The sequence below is a fragment of the Podarcis vaucheri genome, assembly GCF_965113315.1.
Source record: "Podarcis vaucheri genome assembly, chromosome: Z".
NCBI classification, from domain to species: domain Eukaryota; kingdom Metazoa; phylum Chordata; class Lepidosauria; order Squamata; family Lacertidae; genus Podarcis; species Podarcis vaucheri.
Genome location: NC_138758.1, coordinates 40,245,993 through 40,270,369, shown reverse-complemented (window position 1 = coordinate 40,270,369; position 24,377 = coordinate 40,245,993). Strand labels below are relative to the sequence as shown.

Sequence of the window (24,377 nt, the reverse complement as noted above, 5' to 3'; positions counted from 1 at the left end):
ATAGAAGAGGAGCAATTGCTTATCTATGGAATAATTCATTTGCCCATCTCACTCCATCAAAGGTCTAGATCCAACTTACCTGTTGTTCTTAGAAGTTCAAAGATGTGCAAACCAAGATTTCAGATTACTGATAAACTTATTTATAGTGTGTTATCTAGATATTAAGTAGACACACATTTTGGGTGGTGTGGGAAATCCTAACATTGTACAAGGTACTCTGACTTCATCTGCATCTCCATCTGCCTCTTTTCCTCTAGGGCAAGGGTGAAGCAACCTGTGGCCCTCCAGGTGCTGTTAGACAAGCACTGCCACAACACCTGAAAATGGGCTGCTCCCATGAGAAGGGAGCAGATGAAGGCAGAAGCTGGTATCCACCGGCATAGCAATCCCCGGCAGCACCTGGGGGTATGTTATGCGAGTGCACCCCCCACACCAGGAGGGAAGAAGCTGGTGTGTGCCATCCCAGCACTGTCAGAAAAAACATTGTGGGGTGCACTGCTGGGAGACTGCCCGGGACTCGGGAGGGAAACCTGCAGGCCAGCACATGCCAGCCGCGCTTATCCCAGGTGCCCCTTCCAGGTGCCTACCTGATGAAGCGCCCCACACTGCTTTTTCTGACAGCACTGGACCCACTCGCAGCTGGAAGGGATGCAGCAGCTGCAATGCTCTGCAGGCTGGCTCACGCCGCGTCAGCGATGTGCCCAGTGCTGCTTTTGGGGGCAGTACTGGACCTGCTGGAGGGCAGCTGAGGCTGGTTGGGAGGTGGCTGAGGCACCCTGCAGGCAGTGCGCCATCTGCACCCTGGTGACCTTGCGCTGCGTTTGCAGGCAGTGCTGGGTCCACCTGCTGGAGGGCACTCTGCAGCCTGTGGTGCCCCCTCCCCTTCCACCGCTACTGCTGGTATCTCAATGATGCAGCAAGAACCCTAGTTAGGGGTGGGGACAAACATTTGGGCTCTGGTTCAGGCAGCAAAATTTATTTCATTTTGGAATAGATGTGAACCAGAAGGAAGTGTTGGGCAAGAAGTATTGAGCATGGGTTAATTGTTCAGTTTACTGGTGTGATACTGAAGACAAAGTTGTTATGCATATTCATTTCCTAGCCATAATTATCATTACAGATCTCTTCAATAAAACTCAGTTCTTAAAAAGAAAATTCTGTGAAGTCTTTTCTCCCCCTCCCTTTAGAAAACTCCCTGTAAGTGTTTTCCCTCCAAGCTCCATTCCCCCTCCAGGCTTGCCACAATCAAACTACCACGATAGGATGGCTACTCCATAGGGAGCTTCCATCTGGCATGCTACAGCCCATCAGTATCATGGTGTGCTTATCCCCCGGCATTCTACCGCTCTCCCTGGAGCCGTGTTTCTCTCATTACTCCACTTCCACTTATTTTGTCTAGGCTTTCTGTTCTTTGAGAGGAACTGTTTGCAAAATATGCTTCTGAAAGGTGCAGCTGTTCCCTTTCCAAGTGGCAGCAACCTTTTTCATTGCCACACCGGTTAGGGGTGCACCCATTTGCATAACCAAAATGTCACTGTGGAGTTCTTAAAGTGCTGTCAGGCATGCTGTATAAGGAGAGGGTTGGCAATGAGCTTTACTACCAAAAAGGCCTTGCAACCAACCAGCGGCCCATGCAAAACATGAGAGGACGGGTGAGACTTGGTGACTGGCTGGTATGCATCAGTCCGTGTAAGGCAAGCTGAGAAGCTAGGATCACACCATGACTGAAGAATCAACATGACTAGTGTTAAAATGTTACATCTGTCTGCACCCAGTCAGCATGGAAGTTTGCCTCCAAGTACTAAATAATTGGCCATGAACTTCTGCCCCTCCTAGAATAACCACGTCTTTTCTGTCCTTTCATTTGGGAATTCCTGTACACAGCAAGGATTCATATATAAATTCCTGTCCTGCCAGGAGCAGTTCAGCTGGTCATAAAAGTTGGCTCTTGCAGCCAATGGATGTCAAAGGGCTGAGGGTTCCCTAATTTCAGTGGGTCCACTCTGAGTAAGACTAACATTAGCTACAACCCACTGGCTGTAAAGAAGTGTCAAATCTTGTAGCGTTGGACAAATCACCAACAAATCAAGACAAGAAAATCATAGAGTCTTGTGACCTACCTGGCATCAAGGAACCGTGATCTCAATATCATGACAGCTTCACAAGTGCTTTGTTTAAGCTGCATCTGGATGGAGCTGAACTTCCGATGGATGATGCCTACCATCCTCTCTATTTCCTTTGGAGAAATGGGGCGTGTCCGACTTTGCTCTCGAAGAAGGTTCATCACGTGTGTGGTAAATTCATTACAAGCCTAAGAAGGAAAGGACAGTTACAGGGGCAAAGTTACAGGGACAGTTACAGGTTCTGGCAAAGTCATATCACATCCTGATCTCAACAAGAAGAAAATGTTTACAAATTTTCCATGTACCCAGCCTTCAGACAGCTGGTTGTTTTTATTTATTATCAATTAACTACATTATCAATTAGCATTTATTATTATTATTATTATTATTATTATTATTATTAACTCTTAGTAAAGCACTGGCAATTGTCTAAGCACTGTACAGAGATTAAAAACAAGACAATTATTGCCCACAGGCTCACAATCTGATAGACACAATATAAAATGAAAAAGAAATTGGGAGGGAAGAGGAAAGCAAGCATTGGAGCAGCTGCACTTTCAGTGACCAATGCATTGATGGGTTCAGGTTCTTCCCCTTGCCATGATGTTCTTCCTGGGAGACAGGGCGTGCAGTCTCCTAGTGACCTTTGGTTCCCTGGTGGATTCTAGGATGGAATAGTCTGAGCAGATTTATAAGTCCCTTGGTTCTGGGAAACCATCAAGCTTGGCTAGTAATATCTGTTCAGAGACATTTTCATCAGTAGTAATGGGGAAGTGACAAAGCTGATGTTTGGTGGTGATTTTACTAGAGGAAAAAGGGAGAAACAAAACAGGTATTTGATGGTAGGATTTAGCTAAGACTATGAGACTTTGAAATAGAGAAGGGCATTCGGAATGTATCTGCCCTCATATACTAGGTATGGAAGAGGGATATATCCCAGGGAATCCTTCTGCAACCTGGTGCCCTCCAGATGTTTTGGACTACAACTCCCATCAGCCTCAGCTATAATGGCCAATGATCAGTGATCATGGGGGTTGTAGTGCAAAACACCTGGAGGGCACAGAGGCCAAGAGACATGTTCTGAGGTGTGGGCACAAAATGCAGCAACCTAAAGAAGATAAGCAGGTTGGGGGCCTGGTTGGGAGATATCTGTGAACCCTATGTATGCTGCCCTGAGTTCTATGATAGAAGATAGAGGATATAAATGTGCCAAATATATAAATATGTGGATTTGGCTTCACCTGCCAAACTGATCAACTTAACAGCTAGCATACCACAAGCTCTTCCCTGACACATCGGCACCATCCCCTCTCACAACTTCTTGCCCCCCCCATTTTTAATTTTAACATATCAGTTGAAGAAAGTGCTGAGATAAAATCTCCCCCTCCCATTTTATGACCTGAAAATAAATTGGGGTTCAGGGGAACTTCAGCAGTTTTGTTGGTACACAATTTTCAAGGGGAAGCTCACTGGAGCTCCATTGCATTTGGGGGAATAGGAAAGTCAGGGTGTTGTTGGTACCTGTCTGTCTCAAGAGACTATGGAGTGCACCTCCAGGGGTGAAGTAAAACCACTGGAGAAATCACAGCGTTTGCTGTGGCTGCAGGGACCAGTAACTCGTAACTGCTGCCTCCCGTGCTGTTTTCACTGTGTTATCAGCACTAAAGTAACCTCACTGGTGAGCAAGCCAGGGCAATGTGTATGAGGGTCCTGGGCTTCCCAAATGACAAGACCTCCCTTCTCAGCTTCACTGATGTGGTCCAAAGGAAAGCAGAGCAATACATTTGGCACCAGCTTGGCTGCAGGAGTTGCTAGAAGGAGGCGTACCAGATACCATCCAACCATCTTAGGGACTGCACTCTGGATTTGTGTGGGGGTTACTCCTTAGCCTTTTCTTCTCCCAAAGATGGCCCACAATGCAGCAGGTACAGATCTTTCCTCGGGGTTTACTCTCGAAGCCTTTCTTACAAATGACTATAGTCAAAAGGTAGCAGAGGTTCAGGATCAGAGTTTTCCTTCTCCTATTTGGGCTGCCTTCCCAGGTTGACATACCCCATCAGCCCCTCACTTCCTTCTACAGCACATGCAGAAACCACCTTTTTGACTGTTAGACCCACTATTGGTCTCATCTGCTCAATCTGCTGGAGCCTGTCTTTGCATGCAGGGAAGTCCCTAACTCACTGAAGGTTTGAGACCCCTTGGCTGCCCTTAGCTGGCCAGTCAAAGCCATTCTGGGAGTGTGCCCGCTGTCACATGCTGACAGCTTCTAGGAGACACTCAGGTGAGAGCTGAGTGCAGGGGGAACCAAAGGTGGACAAACTACCCAGGAGCATGACATGTCGCCTGCCAGAGGTACTACTTCTCCTCTAACACCCCATACACAGGGAGCAAACGGCAGCCACCAGCTGCTCAGAGCTGCAAAAGAGCTCCTTTTAAGTCCCACCCCCCAGTAAATGTGAAAAAGGGGGCAATCTCATCCGCAACCTGCTGCCTCCAAATTCAGGTAGTTTTCTTTCACAGTTCTGATCAGCTGGTGACTATTATTTTCTTTTCCCCAGAATTCCCTGAATAAAAAAGATGTTTGCCCTAGCCCTATGTTCTATGTAACTTGAAAGCTCTTATATTATGCTTAATGCTCTTGCCCCTCAGCCAACCCTAATAAAAGGTATGGGTTTTCAGTCTCTGTAAAGTTCTCTCCACAGAGCTCCACAGGAACTCTGTGGTCAGCTCTTAAGCTTCCACCAACAAGGTGTCCTGATGAAAGGTATCACCACCACATAATCTCCAGTCTCTTTATTCTTTGCATACAAGCCAAACATGTCTTTTTGCTCCTTGGATCCAACATCTGTCCTGCTGATAGAATATTTCACATATCTGAAAGCTACAGAACTACCACCTCATTCTCCATTTTCCTTCCTCAAGATTTAACGTGCCCGCTGCCTTTCAGGATCAAACTAAGCAAGATTTTAATTGCATGATTCCCATTAATCTGTTTTTATAATTTACATAGCAGCTAGGGATGTGTGTAAACAGGATAGGGACTGGACTGGAACCATTGCTTCCTTAATAGTCCTGATAAAAAGATTCCTTTCCTCTGGAAGCTGTTACTCACTCTGGAAGATAAGCTGCTAGTAGTGCCAATGAAAGTTTCTCGAATAGCAGCTTCCAGGTGGGGGGCATTGTTTATAGTGGGAGGGTTAAACCATGGTCCCAAATGATGATGCCACACACACCCAACAGCTGTTATTTAAAATGTAAAAGTAATACATAATTGTAATCATGCAATTAATGTCAGGCAGTCTTTACAAGAAGAGTTGCTATCCCCAGCCCTCTTGTTACTATCCTTTTATCTTATTTAGACCAAATAAGTTATTTGCAGAGCTTATACCAAAATATTTGCTGGAAAACAAAACAAAACAAAACAAAACAAAACAAAACAAAACAAAACCATACATTATCAAAAGCTCCTGTAAGCCCAAAGTATGCACCCACAGAGGACCAGTTGCCTGCAGCATCTCTTTAGGATTCCCTGCTCAGGCCCTGCTATCTTCCAATCAGCCTCCATTGGTTTGTGGGTAAATTTTATTCCCACTGCATCTCTACACCCAGCATGATAAATGTTAATTCAATTGTGACTAGTCCACAAATGCAGCAGGTTTACCTGTCCCAGGAGGAGGCTGTTTGGCTACTCCAGCCTTGCTTCTTTCTACTGAGCCTCTGATAAGGGGGTGTTATGAGGTTTTGTAATCACTCCTGATGCAGTGACCCCACAGAATGGCCCATTCTTATATGTGGTCTGTTGCATTTCTTTACAAGTAACTGTCCTGAGCTTCCTTTCTTCCTATCCATCTTCCAAACAGCAATTAACATAGACAACAAAGGACAGTGTAATGATTACTCAAACTTTTTCAGGTGCAAGAGTGAAGTTTGCATCCAGTTTTAATCTGGAGAAAAGGTGAGCTTCAGTTGTGAGATGCTTGGGAAACAATAACAGACTAGCTACTTTCTGGGAAGTGGAAGCTGGGGGATGCTGTTGCCCTGATGTTCATGGGCCTTGTGGAGGCACTTGGTTAGTCACTGTGGGAAACACAGGATGCTGGACTGGATGAACTGATGGTCTAATCCAGAAGAGCTCTTGTTACAGTCTTCATCACTCTAAAGTTAAGAAAGTGGATAAAGTCACTCTGTTGCTTTTGGACTGCAGGGGGAAGGACAGAGAATTAAGGGCCAGTAGGTAGCTTCACCACTTCTACCCAAGCAAGAACATCAGCAGGGGAAGATCACCCTGGCCCCAACTGGGTATAAATGCCCCATTTACATCTCATAGTTTCATTCTGGCCTTGTCATCCTGATTGGATCTCCCTCTTCTATATTTTCATTCCACTCCCTTTGTGCCTCTTCTGCTTTTAGTTTGTAATTATTATTTTTTCATTGGCATGCGCCACTTTGGGAGACAATATATGTCTGAAAAGGAGGATAACATTAAAATAAAAGCCACCCACACTCACCTCACCAATTAACCTGGAGGTTAAAAGTTTACAAGCTCAGGTAATGTCTGCCTGTTCAGAGAAGAGAAAATACACCACCACCCTCATCTTCGTTTCCTCCAAACATCTCTCGTAACTTATTAAAGCGAAGACGCCTATGAATGCAAACGCTGATTAGCAATTTGGCAGCAGACCAGCATATCCATGGGATTCACAGAGCTTCCCTTTAAACCAGTAGTTCATACATGATTAATTAGAACATCTCATTTATGTAGTGTGCACTTTAGCTCATTACTCTAAGTAAAATTTGTTAAGTATTTACATTTAGATAATTAAAATCTGGGTACACCCTTAAGAAAGATGCATATGCTTCTGGCACAGTTACTCTCTTTTGCCTTTACACATCTGAAAGTAAAAAATTACAGGTCGTAACCCTCCACCAAGTCTGTAGCGCTTTGAATGCAATGCCTGGCAGAGCACTTGGACCTCACTCCAAGGACTCTTGGGGAGGAAGAGGAAGAACACACATCACTGCTGCATGAAAATAGGAGGGAGAGACTCTTGAGGCCTTGGAGATTTTAACTGCTTTGAGGGCTGGTTTTTTTTTTTTAATACAATCAAGCAATATATAATTTTTATCAGCTAAAATAAATCAAATTAATGGCAGTGGCATCATTCCTGGTTCCTTGAACTACAACTATGTTTCTTACCCCTGAAGAACTAGCATGCACCATGATTCCCAATGTTGCCGGAAATATACAAGTGTACTTCTAAGACCATGGACATATTATATTTGGTACTATTCCAATAAGAATAATGGAAGCTGGAGGAACAAGCAGGCGGAGGGACCTTAGCTCAGTGGGAGAGCACATACTTTGCATTCAGAAAGTCCCAAGTTCAGTCCCAACCATCTCCAGGTGAAAACTTGGGGAGCTGATGCCAGTAAGACATCATTACTGAGATGAACTTCACCCTAAGGCACTATATGATAGCTTCTTATGTTCCTGGCTTGTAAAAGCTACTCTGGCCTTCACAAAATTAAACAAATTCAAATGTATGTCTTTGTTTTCCTATCTATACATTAGTCAAAGGTGTGAGGGGAAATGGGCTATGCAAATGAAGCTACAGCCCCTGCAAATCCTGCCAAGTCCCCACTCCAGTTTAAGAGATTTAGTAGGTATTGTCCACAGAGAAACAACTCTTGCTATCATGAGAATTAGAAACTTAACATTTTTTAAATGCAGGGATGAGGGGACCTGTGGCCCTCCACAACTGTTGTGCTCCCAACTCCCATCAGTCTTAGTGGGTCAGAAATGATTATAGTTGTAATCCACCAACATCTGGGGAGACACAGGAACCCCATTCCTTCTGCAAAGTGTTTGCCCTTCTCCATATGTATCCTTGATTATAAAGGTCTGATGGATCAGACCAAAAGTTTGTGTAATCCAATGTATTGCTTTCCACAGTGACCAACCAGGTTAAGCCTTTCATAGATTGTCTTTGGTTGCCCTTTTCTGCAGCTTTCCTAACTCTGCAAGCATCCTTTCTGAGATGGGGTAACCAGGAGAGATCCATGAAGATGATGGCAGCAGGTTCCCAGCTGCTCTGGGAGGTTTGGGATGTTTGCAATACTTTTGCCTACAGCAAAAACGTATTTCAATGTAATTATAGAAGATAGCTTTCAATATGCCATCTCTATTACAGTAGCTGTAAATTATGAAGAGAAGCATTTCTCCTGGCACTGAGAAAGTGGGTGAGAAGCTGATGGTGTGACACACTTTCTGGAGAGCTCCCCCGCCCCCCCGGCCTTTCCTGCTGCTTTAAAGTGCATTTCCTTAACTGGCAACAAATGTCAAAATCAAACTCTGGGCAGGGGGGAGGAGGGAGGGTGGGAGAAAAACACAGCAATAATGACAACATTGGCCTTTGCTTCTAGGTTCAAAGAAGGCAATGCGAACACAAAAAGGCAATGAGACCTGGTGGTGCTTTAAAGACTGTGGGGCAGCACTACAGCTGAATAGGGAGCCCAAATGGAGCAACTCGCACTTCCTGTTTCCATGGCTGGGTACAGCATTCATAATTAGGGCTCTTGGGTTTAACTGAGGTTTGTGGAACTCCTTTGTGAAACCTTCAAAACACCTGAGTTCCTGATAAGCCATCTAGAACTGCTAGAACCAAAGTAGTCCCTGCCCTACACCAGATGTTTTAGAGGAAGTGGGATGTGCCCTAGCTTGAAGGATAGTAAGGCACCATCCAGGACCAGCTCTAGGTTTGAGGGGAACCTCAGCAAAGGGCCCTCTGATGGCATTGAAGCCCTTTGGCACTGTGGGCTCAACACAGCAGCATTAACAAGCAGACAGCTTTAAACAGTGCCTTTAATACCCTCACATGGATGGTGCACCATTTTGCCCTAAAGGGAAAGTATATGGAGTGGGTGGGACTGTGGAAAGTTAAAATGGCAGCTCTACAACCTAGTTGTTTCTCCTCTGATTACAGTGCCAGTTTAAGGAGGGGGATCCAATACTTGCCCGAAGATGCCACATGCTCAAGCCAGCTCTGGCAACATAACTTCCTAAAGGCCAGTACTTGCACCACTCCCTCCATTTTAGTAGGGAATGAATTTCATTTGCTCATCACCCATCTCTTGTTTAGCTTTCATCTTAACTCTACCTGTATCTTTGCATGCACTAATTGTGACCCAGCCCAAATGAACACAACAACCAATAATGAACTGTGGTCTGCTAGGGATGTTTTCAAAGCACTGGAAGCAGCCAACTGACACAGGATCTGGTTGCTACCAAATCAGGCCAATGGTCTACCTCGTCCAAGAGTGCCAACACCATGGCAACAGCTCTCCAATGGATGTTTCCCCAAGTCCTAATACTTGAAAATCGTTTATTTATATGGTACCATTGACATGGCATTGACGGGCTCCTGCCCTGAAAAGTTAACATTCCAATTTTTGACAGCACAGAATATGACAGAGAGGGGATGGAAGAGTAGCAGGCCAAGTTACTACAAACTGGTCCAGCAGCCTGTTGCTCAGCATACTTGCATCCTGCTACTAAGCTACAGTTGTAATGAGTTTCTCAGATCAACCATACTTTCTGCTACAGGTTCCTCTCGACCCTTTCCCTTTGTTTATGAATGGCTTTAACCAATAATGTATAAATGGCTAGGGACTAGGTTACCTGAAAGATTGCTGTCTCCCACAGATATCTATCTCAATGTTAAGATCTTCAGAAGTCTTGCTCTGTGTGTTGCTGTCAAGTGAGGTGAAGTGGATCGTTACAAAGGACAGAGCCTTTTCAGTAGTGGCTCCCCAGAACATATTCCTTTAGGTTTCTCAGAGAGGCTTGTCTGACACCTTTTTTACAGTCTTTTTGGTGAAGACTTCTTTTTTAAAAATCTTGAACTTTTAAACTTGTACTTTAAAATAGATTCTATGTGTTTGCTGCTTTAATGGCTATTCTAGAAAACCCACGTTATGCTCTTTTTTAGTATAACTGTAAGCTGAGCTGGAATTTGTTTCATTCTGTCTGAAATAGATAAAAGTTTTCTGTTGCTGTGCTTACTGTGTTTTCATTATTGCATGTTTTAATATTGTATGACTGTATTTCAATTCTATTATTTATTTATTACTATATTTTACTGTATTTTATAAGTCATCTAGGGAACTTTACTAATGTGTGACCATATCAAATTTAAGACTGATTATATTGAGCTAAATGTGGATCTGAAAGGGCTGAAGGTCTACTAGTCTGGATCTCTCTCTCTCACACACACACTTGTTTATTTTAAATTGTCCCAAGTATTCTCTCTCCCCTTCCCAGATGAAATCTAGACTGATCTACCTGCTTTCTCTTCACAAACATCTCATGGCCCCTCCACCAGTCTACCCTCCCCTGCTCCCACCTGTAGAAACCTTTCAGAAAACTTGGAGCCAATCAAGACAGAGGAGCGGTCCCATTTGCCCCTCAGCTGCAGAGACAGGCACAGTTCGAGACAAACTAGTACGAGACAGTTTGCTACAAGGCATGAAAAAAATTATCATATTTCTGTACAGTAGACACTGCTGGGTGTCAGGACTAACAGGGGAAAACTTGCATGTTTCACATCCGCTCTGTCTCTTACTCTCCCAGCAGCGTTTCTCTCTCCCTCCCTCCCCACCTCAGTTTCCTGGGGTTTGGACGGATGGATCTGACATTTCAGTTGAAACCTTTGCAAATGGAGCTACGGGGCTTGAACGCTGGGCTCCTTCCAAATGCTTACATTTATTACAGTCAGAGGCTACAAGGCCAGGGAAATGACGGCCCACAACAATCAGAATTTATTTCTGCTCCCGTTCTGTCTGTTGAGGTTTTCCATGCACCATTTTCATTTAAAGTGTGGTCGATGTTCCTTTGTCTCTACTACAGTTACAACAAGAGGTCTAGAAATCTGCACTTAAATGACCAATATTCTGGGACTTGAAGAAATAATGGAGGTCAGCCCTTCTTGACTTCAAAGTATCTGCAGAAAATTGAGGGGGGGTGGATTAGTAGATTTTTTTTCAGGATGACCAAGCCAAAAGGCATGCATAAGAAAAGCAGGGGCATTCAATGGGGGGAAATCAGAAGCCAACATTCCATACAAGAAATGCCACATTCTTGGTACACAATATAAATAAGAGTAATTGCAAAAGAAGATACATTATTTCACCCTAGTGAACAAATCATTACTCAATTTGCTTTATCACAGATATATGAAATATGCTCAGCAATTGTAGAAGTTCTTATTTGTTAATATTTTCAGAGGTGTAGTCATGCTACTCTCCTGCAAAAACCAATCAGAGTCACCTTAAAATACAAACTAATTCATTACTGCAGAAGTGGACCTGAATCCATGGAAGCTTATTCCAAAGTAAGTAAACTTATACCCCACCTTCCTGCTTCTGGAAAAATCACTCAAGGTGGATTATAGCATAATTATAAAAATAACAAACTGTTTCAGCAATGAAATATAATCAAAATAGTTTTCCAAAAATATATATTAAGTTTATTAGTGACAGTCCAACATACTTAGGTTGGAGACAGTAGCTTTTAAAAAAGGAGGTATAACAGGCATGACTGCACAGAGAATATACATTCATCTCACTGCTGCTTTCGGTGAACTAGGATTTTTTTTTTTGTTATTGTGGGGGGAGGATAGCCACCTGCAAATTCTGTATGACAAGCTACAGAGAGACTGAAGGAAAATGCAGGCATGCACTGAGGAAAATACTCCTTCTAACTCTCTTAGAAACCAGCTTCCATTTGCTTCCTGTTAGTTAAACTACTACTCCAGGTGCAAATTAGTGCAGAAATAGAAATGTAGAATTGGATACAATAAAAAAAATACCCAACATTAATGTGCAGGTCCTGTCCTTGTTTGGATAACTGAGCCGAACTCACCCCATGCAGAAGCCTGCAGATGCACCATCCAGAGAAACTTTCTGCACAGACATAGCTTTTATTTCTAACACCTCCAGCTGCAGCAACCAGTTCTTGGATTCAGTAATTTTTGTAGGTGGCTTTTTGAAGACAATAATAATTGGTCCTCAGGGTTATGAGAAATATCATGAAAGCATGGCTGTGATTAATCTTGTACACACACAAACACACAGCCAATCCACAATCTTCTGCTGAATTAGAACTAAACCAGCTGAACGGGTTGATTCATACTGCCATCATAAATGAACAAACATTTTATTTCTGAGGTGTTAACCTTTCAAACCCAAGACTGTTTCCAGACTGGCTTTAGAAAGGGCATTTTATATTAAGCTACAAGAAAACAAAAAGTAGGGGGGGAATGAAAATTTTAAGCAAACACTTCAAATGCAATTGATTTTTTCTCCACCCCCCCCCCAAATGTCACCTGTACTTGGGTAGTAAAGAAGCTGTTTTTATTATAACATGAAAGAAATTCATAATGGCCTTATAATATTCATTCTAAGATGCATTTTTTCAAAGTCATAGGTTTATTTAAATGCTTTTTGTTGTAATGTTTTGTTATAATATTTTCTGCTAGTCACTGCAATTTGTAACCAAAATACCGAAACTAGCTAGGAACCTCCAGAAAGGAAAAATTTTCTCACATTGGTGATGTACATTCTTGTAACACAGATGCTGAGATAGGCAAAAACCACACCAAGCTGCATGTTTTCTGGTAGGACTGCAGCCTCTGATTAACCCCCATTTAGCAACTGGATTTTGCAGTTTCACTTCAAGTTTGTTTCAGCTGACACACTCCCAGGGAAGTGCCAGAGCCAAGCCGTAGAAGCCAGGACTTCCTTATAAAGTTCTGCTCAGAAAACCAGCCACAAGTTCCTATGGTTCATTGAGCTGATATGGTTCAAGCTTCAGAAGCTTTATAAGGCACCTCAGGGAAACAAAATGACATTGCCAGTGGTACAGCAACAAAGCCAGGGTCTCTGGTCTTCCCTTTCTATCTCTGTGAAAAGTTACGTGAACATGGATGGACAATCTCTCCATCACTTGTTGACAAAAGGCTCACTGAGTAACTGAACCCCTCAAGAGAAAACAAATGAAGTAGAGGGGTATATGTGGTTTCACTGGGGCAGAGCAGTTATTAACACTTTTAATAAAAATCAAGCCATAGGTCATATTGAAAATAACCTACAGCAAGCAAAGAATCGTCTACAAAAAATGTTGACAGAAAGTAAAGTCAGTAAAGCACTTCTGACTGATTTGTCCTAGAAGTGGAATCCTAACTCACAGCAAATGACTAATCTCTCTAATGCAGTCATCTGGATTTTTCAAAGCACTTACAGACACTCACAGAGTGGCCCCAGTCCACAGGTTGGGAACCATTTTCAGCCTAAGTTCCAAGTTCCCTTCTGGGCAACCTTCAAGAGGCCATGTATCTGTGGTGGATGAGGCCAAAAGCACAAGTGGGTGAAACAACAAATGTAAATTTTACCTTTGTACAGCAGTGTGCTTTCTACCAGGCACTCATTCACAATTCTTTATCCTCCATCCAGGGAAGCAAGAGTCATTATCAGAGTTTAAGGACACTTTCCAGCCATGCAAAAACACTCAAGAAGGGTGTGATATGGGGCTGGAGAGAGGTGTGGGGAGCGTATTGAGGGCCAGACAGAGAGGGCTGGAGGGCCTGAAGTTCCCTACTTTTGTTCTAGCCAAACCACATTTATCTCAACCTTCTCGCTACAATATGGTGATAATCACAGCAGCCTACCTTCCTTGGGCCATTGGTGAGGATTAATGCAATAAAAAAATCTGAAACACTTGGAGGACTTGAAATATGCTATGTAACTGACTACTTATTATTGTTTCTGACTGCAGTTTAAAGAATTTGACAGTATCTTCCATGGCTGCTCCTCCAAGTTTCAAGTTGTGGGCTTATGGAACCTTACTTACTTGGAAGTATAGCTTGAAGTTACTTGTTGATGTTGCTAATCTTTAAGCTATTAATTTTTGACAGCATGGCATAAACAAACAGTACTTTGCAGGTTGGGCTCTAGCAAAACAGAGGACAATGGAGCCACATATATTCAGGGGAGAGGATTGCAACATCTAACCTGTTCATATTTCTCCAGCTCCGTGTGATAGATCTGTCTGATCTGGGTCAATTTGGCCCTGTAATCTGAATGTTCAATAGAATTATCCGAAGATCCACCAGAAGCTGCTGCTGCTGCTGCCGCCGCCGCTGATCCTCCACCTTTCTCAGGACCTGAAACCCCTTCTGCCAGAAGCATATTGTCCAATCTCATTAGCTGGGGGTCAGGAGGGTCTTCCTCTTGAGCCCCTCGGATGCTGAGACCTTTAGGTGAAGGAAATAACAACAAGAAAAATTACCTAAGTTAATATATCCTGTTTCCAGTAAATCTGCTAACTATTCCACCGGCTCAGAGAAGGGAAAGCAGCAGGAGTCTCACACACACACTTTGCTGCGAGCCATTTTCATATGGATTTGTGAAGGCTTCCAATCCTACCAGTTGTCGTTCAAGGAGGAAGGTATTACTAAGCACTCCGTACACACTATTCCAAAAAGTAAAGATCTTTCAAGATCTTGAACCAAAATAACCCAAATTCTGCATCAAGAAGAGAAGAATTCTGTGACTTAAGTTAATCAGTGCATTCACTGTAATGCAATGTAAGCAAACGGCTCAAAGTACTCAAAGGATCACAGAAAGCAGAAATATTAAACAAAGACACTGTTCCTACAATAATATGTTTAGGAGGTCATACCAATTGCTAAAGTCTGCCTTTTACTGTTGATGCAATAATATGAGCAGCAGTCAAGGACCAGCAGACTATTCTAAAGAGTTGGCAGTGGACTGAGCCACTGTTATCATGGGCTGCTTTGTAAGCTTTTCGAGCTTCACCTGAGGATAAAAATGTTCACTGTATTATAATTAAATATAATAAATTTATTCGCTTATTTTGTACCACATCCATTAGTAACAAAGAATGGTATGCAACAAGAAAGTTATGAGGGTTAGTAACCTGCTTACAATTTTTAACTGGAATACCAAACTGTCTATTCAGCAAAATATTCCACACGTGTATTTTGCGCAAATAAAATGGCTTGAGGTTATTCCTGGTTCAAGGAAAAGCAGGGAGGGTTCCACTTCACTGATGGGTCAAGGGATATAGTACTTTATATCCTTCCAGAGGATCACCCTTCCTGAGGAGATACTCAATCATTAGGTCTTAGATCTACTGAATGCAATATGCATAGTCTGCAGTGCCCAGCTCTGCTGTAAAGAATGCTGTGATGTATGCAGCCTCAAAACCACTTTGTTTTTTGGTTTTTTAACCACCCAGAAAGTTTAAATTGCCATTTCATGCTAAAACATGTTCAAAATTGCCAGCATTGTTATCAGCAGCTAGCAGAGAAGCACCAGTGTTTATTTTAAAATAATAATAAAAATAAATAAAATTTCCGCGTCTAGCCAGAGGATCCCAAAATGACATCCAATCACCAGTCTCATCTGACTATTATAGATCAAGGCTGACAATTTGTAGGTTTAATCAGGTCAAATGGGCTTGCTGCCAAGATGCTCTCAACACCACTGAAAAACAAAGTTGAGATATAATTACAGTTTGGGGGGGGGAATCACTAGAGCCATGGCTCCTTGGATCGGCATTTCTATTAAAGATGCAATACAACCCAAAAATATCCCAGCTCAATTAACCTCTTCAAATCGGTTTAAAAGCAGGTATTCCTGACAGATCCCCTCAGGGGGAGGAGCTGGCACCTACTGAGTCTGCAAGCCAATTCTGCCTTCTGTGGTGTTCATGTTGTTGTTTATACACAGCGGCACACGAGCTCTGCATCAGGTGCAGCTGACATGACAGTAACATCCATAAACTGCCAAGTGTTCAGCTCAGAAGTGGCAGTTAAATTTGACTCACTTGCATGAATCTAGCCCAATTCCTCAAAGGTGTGGAGGTGTAGAAGGAGACAGATTTGTGACCGGCCTGCCCTGCACAAACATCAGCCAATCCCTTGTCATATATTTGACACATGTATTTAAAAAGAAAATCTTTGAAATCAACCACCTTTGTAGTTGCCTGCAATATTGTTAAGACAAATGAAATGACTCACTGCAAAATTGCTTATCTTTATCATTGATAGATGGTCAAGATTTGAGGGTGCATACATGCACGGCTAAACATATGCATGCCCCACTAAAACGAACGGATGAATGCATCCCTCTTTAATATGCAGAATGGCAACTGTAATGCCCTATTGTCCAAGAATACACAACCAGAGCAAGATCTGGGCAAAAAGCAGTAAGCGGGTGTTAGGGAAGCACAATTCAATAGTGCATGTTTGGTATACAGAAGATCCCTGGTCACTGGCATTGCTGGGTAACAAAGACCCTTAATAATATTAGATAGTAGATAGGTAGCCGTGTTGGTCTGCCATAGTCAAAATAAAAAAATTCCTTCCAGTAGCACCTTAAAGACCAACTAAGTTAGTTCTTGGTATGAGCTTTCGTGTGCATGCACACTTCTTCAGATACACTGAGTGTATCTGAAGAAGTGTGCATGCACACGAAAGCTCATACCAAGAACTAACTTAGTTGGTCTTTAAGGTGCTACTGGAAGGAATTTTTTTACCTTAATAATATGATATCCACAAGCTCCATCCCATCTCTAATTTTTGTCAAACCATGCCCCACCGTGGGATGCAGCACCACAGGTTAGGAGTACCCCATCTCGTACTTAGAAGCTGCGTTGGAGTGTTACAAGTGCCTCATACATTTAGTGAGTTAGGGCAGTATTATGACCTCCAAATTGCTGGTGGAGGACTGAGTTAAAGAAGGAGTGTGGCTTGCCTATGTGAGTTCTTGGCAGAGGTGACTTTCAGTCCAGGGACTTGCCAATTCGTAATTCATCCTCTTAGCCACTATGTTACACAAGCCTTTTTTCCACATGTCTGTAATAATTTTAAAGTTGTCTGATTATATGGGGTGGTTGATTGTAGATACTGAGAACTTATTGAGAATTTTAAGTGCTGCCCCAACTTCTCATATTTTTTATTTCTCCATCCACCCTCTTTATTATTATATACATGTTGAAAACCATGGGCGTTAAAAAGGGGGTTGCATTTTCTCCTTTTATCAGTGAATCTTATTTTAATTTTATCTGCCTACTTCAACAAAACACACACAAACCACACCAAATAATTTGAATGCCACATCCATTGTTCTTCCTTCCCCCTTTTCAACCTGGCTCCTGCTTCATCTTACCCAGATCTGAACACACACTGCAAAAGTTGGTGAGCAATATTCTGTCTGATATGTTGCTTTTCTTGTCCCCACCCCCCAACCCATAAAACAAGCTTCTTCTTGACATGATAAGAATCTCACCATTCCACATTCAGCATTCCACATTCAGAATTGTATGTGTGGATTCTAAAACGTTTGGAAGGCAGAAAGCCAACTTGATAAATTATCACATGTTTCTTCTCTTCCCACGTTTCCAGTACACCCCAATTACCATCAAATTCTAAATTTGTTTTTGGGATACTGACACCAGAGTTTGTTCACTGCTTGGACTTGACAATGCACATTTGCTTCCTTGTTATAAAATGTTTCATCTTTGCTATTTCGTCTTATCAGGTTCTCATTAAAGCATTAAGCAATCTTCTACATGGTTAGTCTATTCCTGCTAAGGGCTTCAATTCCTCTCCTAAGGAAAAACAAACAGGCTTTTGCTAATTTATATACGTTACTTCATTAACTCTATGAGAATTTTTAAATGACTGCTCACTGAGCTAGGCAGCTGAGTGCATGCTTTGCATGGAAGGAGCCTCAGCTCTAGTCTCCGATATTTCCAGTTAAAAGATTCTGTGAGAAAAAAACTCTGTTCAAGACACTGGATAGACAAGGATAAGATGGACAGTATTGGGCTAGATGCACCATTAGTCCTATTTGAAGAAAAGGCTCCTAGAAGTTGTCAGCATGTGACAGCGGCCACAACCCAGGAATGGCTTCAACTGGCCAGCTAAACCCGGTGAAGGTAGCTGATGGGTCTCAAACCCTTGGTGAGTCAGGGACTTCCATGAATGCAAAGACAGGCTCCGGCGGGTTGAGCAGATGGGACCAATAGTGGGTCCAATGGTCAAGAAGGTGGTTTCTGCATGTGCTGTAGAGGGAAGTGAGGGGCAGATGGAACTTGTCAACCTGGGAAGGCAGCCCATATAGGAGAAGGAAAACTCTAACCCTAAACCTCCACTGCCTTGTGGGCCATCTTTGGGAGAAGAAAAGGCTAAGGAATAAACCCTACACAAATCCAGAGTGGAGTCCCTAAGATGGTTGGATGGCTCCTTCCAGCAACTCCTGCAGCCAAGCTGGTGCCAAATGTATTACCGTATTTTTCGCACGATAGGACACACCGGACAATAGGACGCACTTTGTTTTAGTGGGGGGAGAACAAGAAAAAAAAATTCTCCCCCTCTCTGCCCAGCGCCCCTTCAGTGAAGCGGCAGGAGGCGCTGCACAGAGAGGGGGAGAACTTTCCCCCTCTTGTTTTCCCGCTCTAAAACAAGGTGTCGTTTAAGGTGCGTTCAGGCGGCTACCTTGGAAGCCTGGAGAGCGAGAGGGGTCGGTGTGCACTGACCCCTCTCGCTCTCCAGGCTTCAGGTTCCTTTCGACCTGTTCTTTGGGGCTGGCGGGGGGGAAGCCCACCACCAGCCCCAAAGAGCAGGTCAGGGCTGAGTCGCGGGGGGCTGCTTTAGCCCCGCGCGCGCTCTCCCGGCTGGGGAGGTGACGCGCTGCTATAGAGGCTCCTGCCATAGCTGCGTGTCACCTCTCCAGCTGGGAGAGGGTCGCGGGAGGCTGCTTTAGCCCCGCGCGCGCTCTCCCGGCTGGGGAGGTGACGCGCTGCTATAGAGGCTCCTGCCATAGCTGCGTGTCACCTCTCCAGCTGGGAGAGGGTCGCGGGAGGCTGCTTTAGCCCCACGCGCGCTCTCCCGGCTGGGGAGGTGACGCGCTGCTATAGAGGCTCCTGCCATAGCTGCGTGTCACCTCTCCAGCTGGGAGAGGGTTGCGGGGCTATGGTGTCTTCGCTCCATAGGACGCACACACATTTCCCCTTCATTTTTGAAGGGGGGAAAAGTGCGTCCTATAGAGCGAAAAATACGGTATTCTGCTTTCCTTTGGGAAGGTCACTTTGGTGCTGCTAACATAGCAGTTTTTCTTCACCCCAGAGGTGCACTTCATTGTCTCTCAAGACAAATGGATGCCAACAATATAAGTCACTTGGAGACCTTTGTATAATAATAAGCAGTCTACTAAATACAGTGGTACCTCGGGTTACAGACGCTTCAGGTTACAGACGCTTCATGTTACAGACTCCACTAACCCAGAAATAGTACCTCGGGTTAAGAACTTTGCTTCAGGATGAGAACAGAAATCGTGTGGCGGTGCAGCTGCAGCAGTGGGAGGCTTCATTAGCTAAAGTGGTACCTCGGGTTAAGAACACTTTCAGGTTAAGAATGGACCTCCAGAAAGAATTAAGTTCTTAACCCGAGGTACGACTGTACTAAAGATAACAGCAATAACAACAAATAAAAAACAAGTTACCATCCTGCCCTGGTTGCCCTTGTTTTAATTGCCTCTCTGTCAAACTTAGTGTTCCTCATCAGTTGAGTAAGTATATTAAATGGTTGCCTTTATTAGCCTTTGTACAACTATGCTGGTCAGTTTCAGCACTCTGTGTTAAAAGCCGTCAGCTGCAGTAAATTCAGCTATAGTTCTGTACGTGTACATTATGGTTTCCTGATGTAATGCTCCATGAGATGCCTTATATTGCAGATACACTCACACAACCACAAACCACATTTTTTTCTCTGGCTCTACTACCAACATAAGCTGTTTTGCACCTGCCTCTCACTGGTGGATTGGGTGTGGTGGTTGTTATAGGATGTTTTCACAAACCTGAAATCTGCCTGCCACTACTCTGTAGTTTTCAAATTTCCAAGCCTCTGGGCGCCTCTTCCATATTGACTTCCCTATGAAAACCACCACTATCTGATCATATTCAACACAGGCCTGAGGGTACCTATGTAGCTGCAGGAGCTTATGATGGGCAATCAGAAATGGGAGACCAGTCATTTTCTGGCCATGGCTAGTATTACAGTATAAACATGACACAGTTTGAAAATTGCACAGTTTGGAACAAGGGCTATGAAACTGCTAGGGCAAAATGGCACAGTTGTTTCCAGATAACCTTGGATTGTTTCCAAATGAAACCTGTTTTGACTACTTGCAGTGAGTCCTACCCCATTTCTTGGCAAGTGATACAGTCCATTGCATATGCTGGTACACCAAGAGAAGGGGGCAAGGATGAGCTGTTAACATTTATTCTGGTTTGAGGCACTACTTAAGCAACACCTACAAGAGCATGTGTGGGGGGAAAAGGATGTACCATTTCCATCTCTATCTTCCCTCGTTAATTTTTGAATTACAGTTATCAACACAAGTATATAATGAACAAGAAGGCTGTTCTTCTGCAGACTGGCTGATGGGAAGGATAGTCCTACTCTAGGCCTTTTGATATTGACTGGATAAAAATCTACTCTGTCTTCCTGGGTCTGTGTTTCTCTTCCTTTAAAGAGGATCTCACAAGCTCACCTTATTTGCCGAGCCAAGCCTTTCCTTTATTCAACAGCTTCAGACAATGGATGCTACCTAGCATCTGCCTTTATAAATTATGCACCAATAATATATGTATTTTTGACATATAAGCTCACACTGTGGCTATTGTTTCTCTATTTTTATTCCTCAGTATATCAACCTACAAGTTTATTACTGCTTAGCTCGCTGACCTTTCAATGCATCGTGGTATTAAGGTACAGAGTGGGCTTGAAAGAACACAATAATACATCACTTCCAGCACAACTGGAGAGGTACTAATGGCAATGGAAGTGCAAGGACTCAAGCTGGAGAGCTATGCATCGGCCTAAAGCCAAATCTTTCCACATTAAATATGGCAGCTTGAGCTGGTACACCTTTGATAGATCTTTCAGGACCACTTTCATGCCTGACAATTTCTTTTCCTCTAGGCAAAGTTTCAAAAATCTTCATGGGTGAGCTGTAGAGTTAACCACAAACCTGTTTGCTCCCTATTTCCATCTACTTAAAGCCACACCATTCATTTTGGTATCTGCAGGATCCAGACAAATCACATAAACAGACGCTAAAACATTGTTTAACAATGAACTTGGCTTTGTTATAGAACCACAGTTTTAGCATATCTTTCAGCAGATCCTAATTAGCTGTCTTTCAACGCGCTGTGCACCTGCCCCCACAGATAACAGACGAGCGCGCCTGCACAGGCGACGGCATTCAGAGGCCAATAAATAAATTGCAGGTCAAAATTATTACAAAGCTTTTCCTCCGAATAAACCCATCTCCTTCACAATACAAAGCCGTCGATATGAAAAGCACCTAAAAACCCACTCAAATGGTATGATTACAGGGGCCGTTTGAGTTTAATAATCCGACTGTAGTTCAGGCATTTTCAACAGCTCATTAAGGGTTCATTAATATATGGGCAAGCTTTTGAATTATAAATAAGCAGATTAGAAACCCGTGGTGTCTGAATTGTATAGTAGGTATCTTGGCTAACAGAGTAATATTGCAAGCACAATGAAAGGTTGGCCCAAGAGAGTTCTTCTGGAGATACAGGGCATGGCTTTTTCCATCTTACTTATTAATTTCATAAAATTGTAAAGTTGGAAGGGACCACAGGTCATCTAGTCCAACCCCCTGCAATGCAGGAATGTTTTGCCCATTGTGGGGCTCAAATCCATGACCCTGAGAGTCTCATGATCTACCGACTGAGCAATCCCTTTGCCTTGCTTGTTCACCTTGTGAAGTGCTTATGTGTTATTTTTCTGAAGTGGTAAATCAACCATTTTAAGACATGCCCACCACCCACCATATATATATGGGCCCTGGTGTTCCACAGAAAGACCAAAGACTCAACTCAAAGATGTAATCACCACCAAATCACCTTCCTAGTTCCATAAGAGCGGTCTGATTAGCAATAAAGATTCCTATTGGGATTCTTCATTTGTGATTTTTAAAAATAAGGACAGCCACTGACCTATTCTATAGATTTTAAGCTTACCCGATGGGGAAAAGCCTCCAGGCCTCTCTAACTTACTCATTGGACTCTCACCAAAACACACCACTCTCATCAGGCAACATCCCATGATGGCCCTGCTGTGTTTCCTTTTAGGGTACTTTGCCTGACCAGAATGTATCCTTGAACTTTGATAATATATTTTGCTTGGATGGATGGATGGATGGTGTGTGTGTGTGTGTGTGTGTGTGTGTGTAGAAACTAGCCTCCTGTACAAAGATAAAGTTCACATTCATTGCTCTGCTTATTTTTGCTTCTAGGCCCACCCACCTAGGAGATTGTTCAGAAGGGAATGCGGCCCCTAGGCTGAAAAATGTTCCCCATCCCTGACTTCGAGAATTTGGTGGGGGTAGAGAAACACCATCAAGAGACAAAGACTGCTGAAATTCATTTACAAAGTCACAGGCTAAGAGCTGAGGTTGTCCAATCCCCAACAAACCGAAAACTACAGAGATCTTAGCTGCTAGCTCTATTTTGCCTCCTTGAGGCATTTCTAACAAGAGAACAGATATCTGAAAATGCCTGCTCTTCATTTTCTATATGGCATCAGCAGAGAATAATGACTGCTCGCATATAAAAACACAATTTAATGTTGTCACGCTGCAATATTGTGTTGGTGTGGCAATTAACATGGCTGGTCTTAACACAAACCCTGAGAGCCATGCCTAGCTTCCATCTACACTACTAGCTTCCCCAGCAGCCACTGAAACCAGGAGGACTCTCTCCAGAAGTCAGTGGAACACTAAAATAACACCATGAGCCACAAAGCACAGCTACCGTATTTACCACCAAATCTAATGCGCATCTGAATTTTCAAAACCTTGAAACTAAAAAAGTATTTGCTATGTCAGCAGTGTTTATCAAGCTTGCAACTGAATCTAATGTGCCATCAAATCTAATATGCACCCTAAGTTTTGCGACATAATTTGACCAAAAAGGTGCACATTACATTGGAGTTAATATGGTGATTCACACTCTCTTGTCTGCACAATTTACAGTCTGCACAAATGCAGCAACAACACCATGTTCTATCTCCCAGGGTCTGCTAGCCAGCCAGGGTGGTGAAGACTACTGACATTACTTTATAATATATAAAACCTATAAATTATAAGTTTATAATTTAGCTCTTTAAGGCCATGATCAACTTTAAAAAAGAGAAAGAAACTGACATTAAAGAACACAGATTGTTTATCACAAGAGGTGCACATAATAAGGCCTATGTACACAATTGGTCTTCTTGCATGTTCTCTGCTCCCCCCCCCCCCACATGCTGCTCAACTCCCAAAACTGCACATTATGACTGGTTGTTAAAGCCAATTTTATTATGTGCTTTGTAACTTCTTCCCCACTTCCCCTCCTCATTAAATATAGGTATCATATGAGCCCACAATGCTACAACTCACAACTTGAGACAGACTAAAAAAATATGTTATCAAGATTATTGTAGGAGGGTAGCAAGCAAGCAAACCCACCTCCATATTGTAAAAATTAATCTGGTCATCCTAGCAGGGCTCAAACCACATAAACATGGGGGAAACCATGGGAGCTGTTGTGGAGTAAGAAAAGAGGGAGGCAATGTGAATCAAGCACACACACACACGTGATGAAGACACAAGTTGGCCCAGAAACACACAGATCTGATCTGCACAATTACTTTTGTGTGCATACAGTATCTACCCTGGTGCATCAGTCATCTCATGTAATGCTAGACAGTAGGTTTCAGTTGTCTTGTGAATAGCACAACAGCTCTGTGGATCAGACCACAGGTCCTCTGGTCCAGCATTCTGTTCTTAGTGGCTAACCAGATGCCTATGGGAAGCCCATAAACAGGACAAATGTGGTTGATTCTCATCAACCTGTACTCAGTTGCTTTAAAAAAAGAGAGAGCAAAAGAAACGAAGGTGCCGGTACTCACCATGAAGTTGTTACAGTTAGTATCACACTTTTAACATGGGGGCGGGGAGGTACCCTCGAATACTCCCAGAAAAAAACACCACAGGTTACCTTGACCACTTACATGCACACTTGGAAGCTTGGAATTGCCCAGTGCTATTATTCTAGAAAAAGAGGTGCTGGAACTCACCATGAACACCTCCCTCAAT

General features: G+C 43.2%; 1 protein-coding gene across 10 annotated transcripts in view; it reads right to left on the bottom strand.

The window, feature by feature from the left end:
• PBX3 (PBX homeobox 3) overlaps positions 1 to 24,377 on the bottom strand; it is a 240,123-nt gene that overhangs the window by 33,660 nt on the left and 182,086 nt on the right. For all 10 annotated transcript variants that reach the window (XM_082207747.1, XM_082207753.1, XM_082207749.1 and 7 more), the window contains 2 exons: positions 14,190 to 14,431; positions 2,121 to 2,311 (listed from right to left, as the gene is read on the bottom strand). In XM_082207747.1, coding sequence (XP_082063873.1) covers positions 2,121 to 2,311; positions 14,190 to 14,431 — 433 coding nt within the window. The remainder of the gene's footprint in view (positions 1 to 2,120; positions 2,312 to 14,189; positions 14,432 to 24,377) is intronic.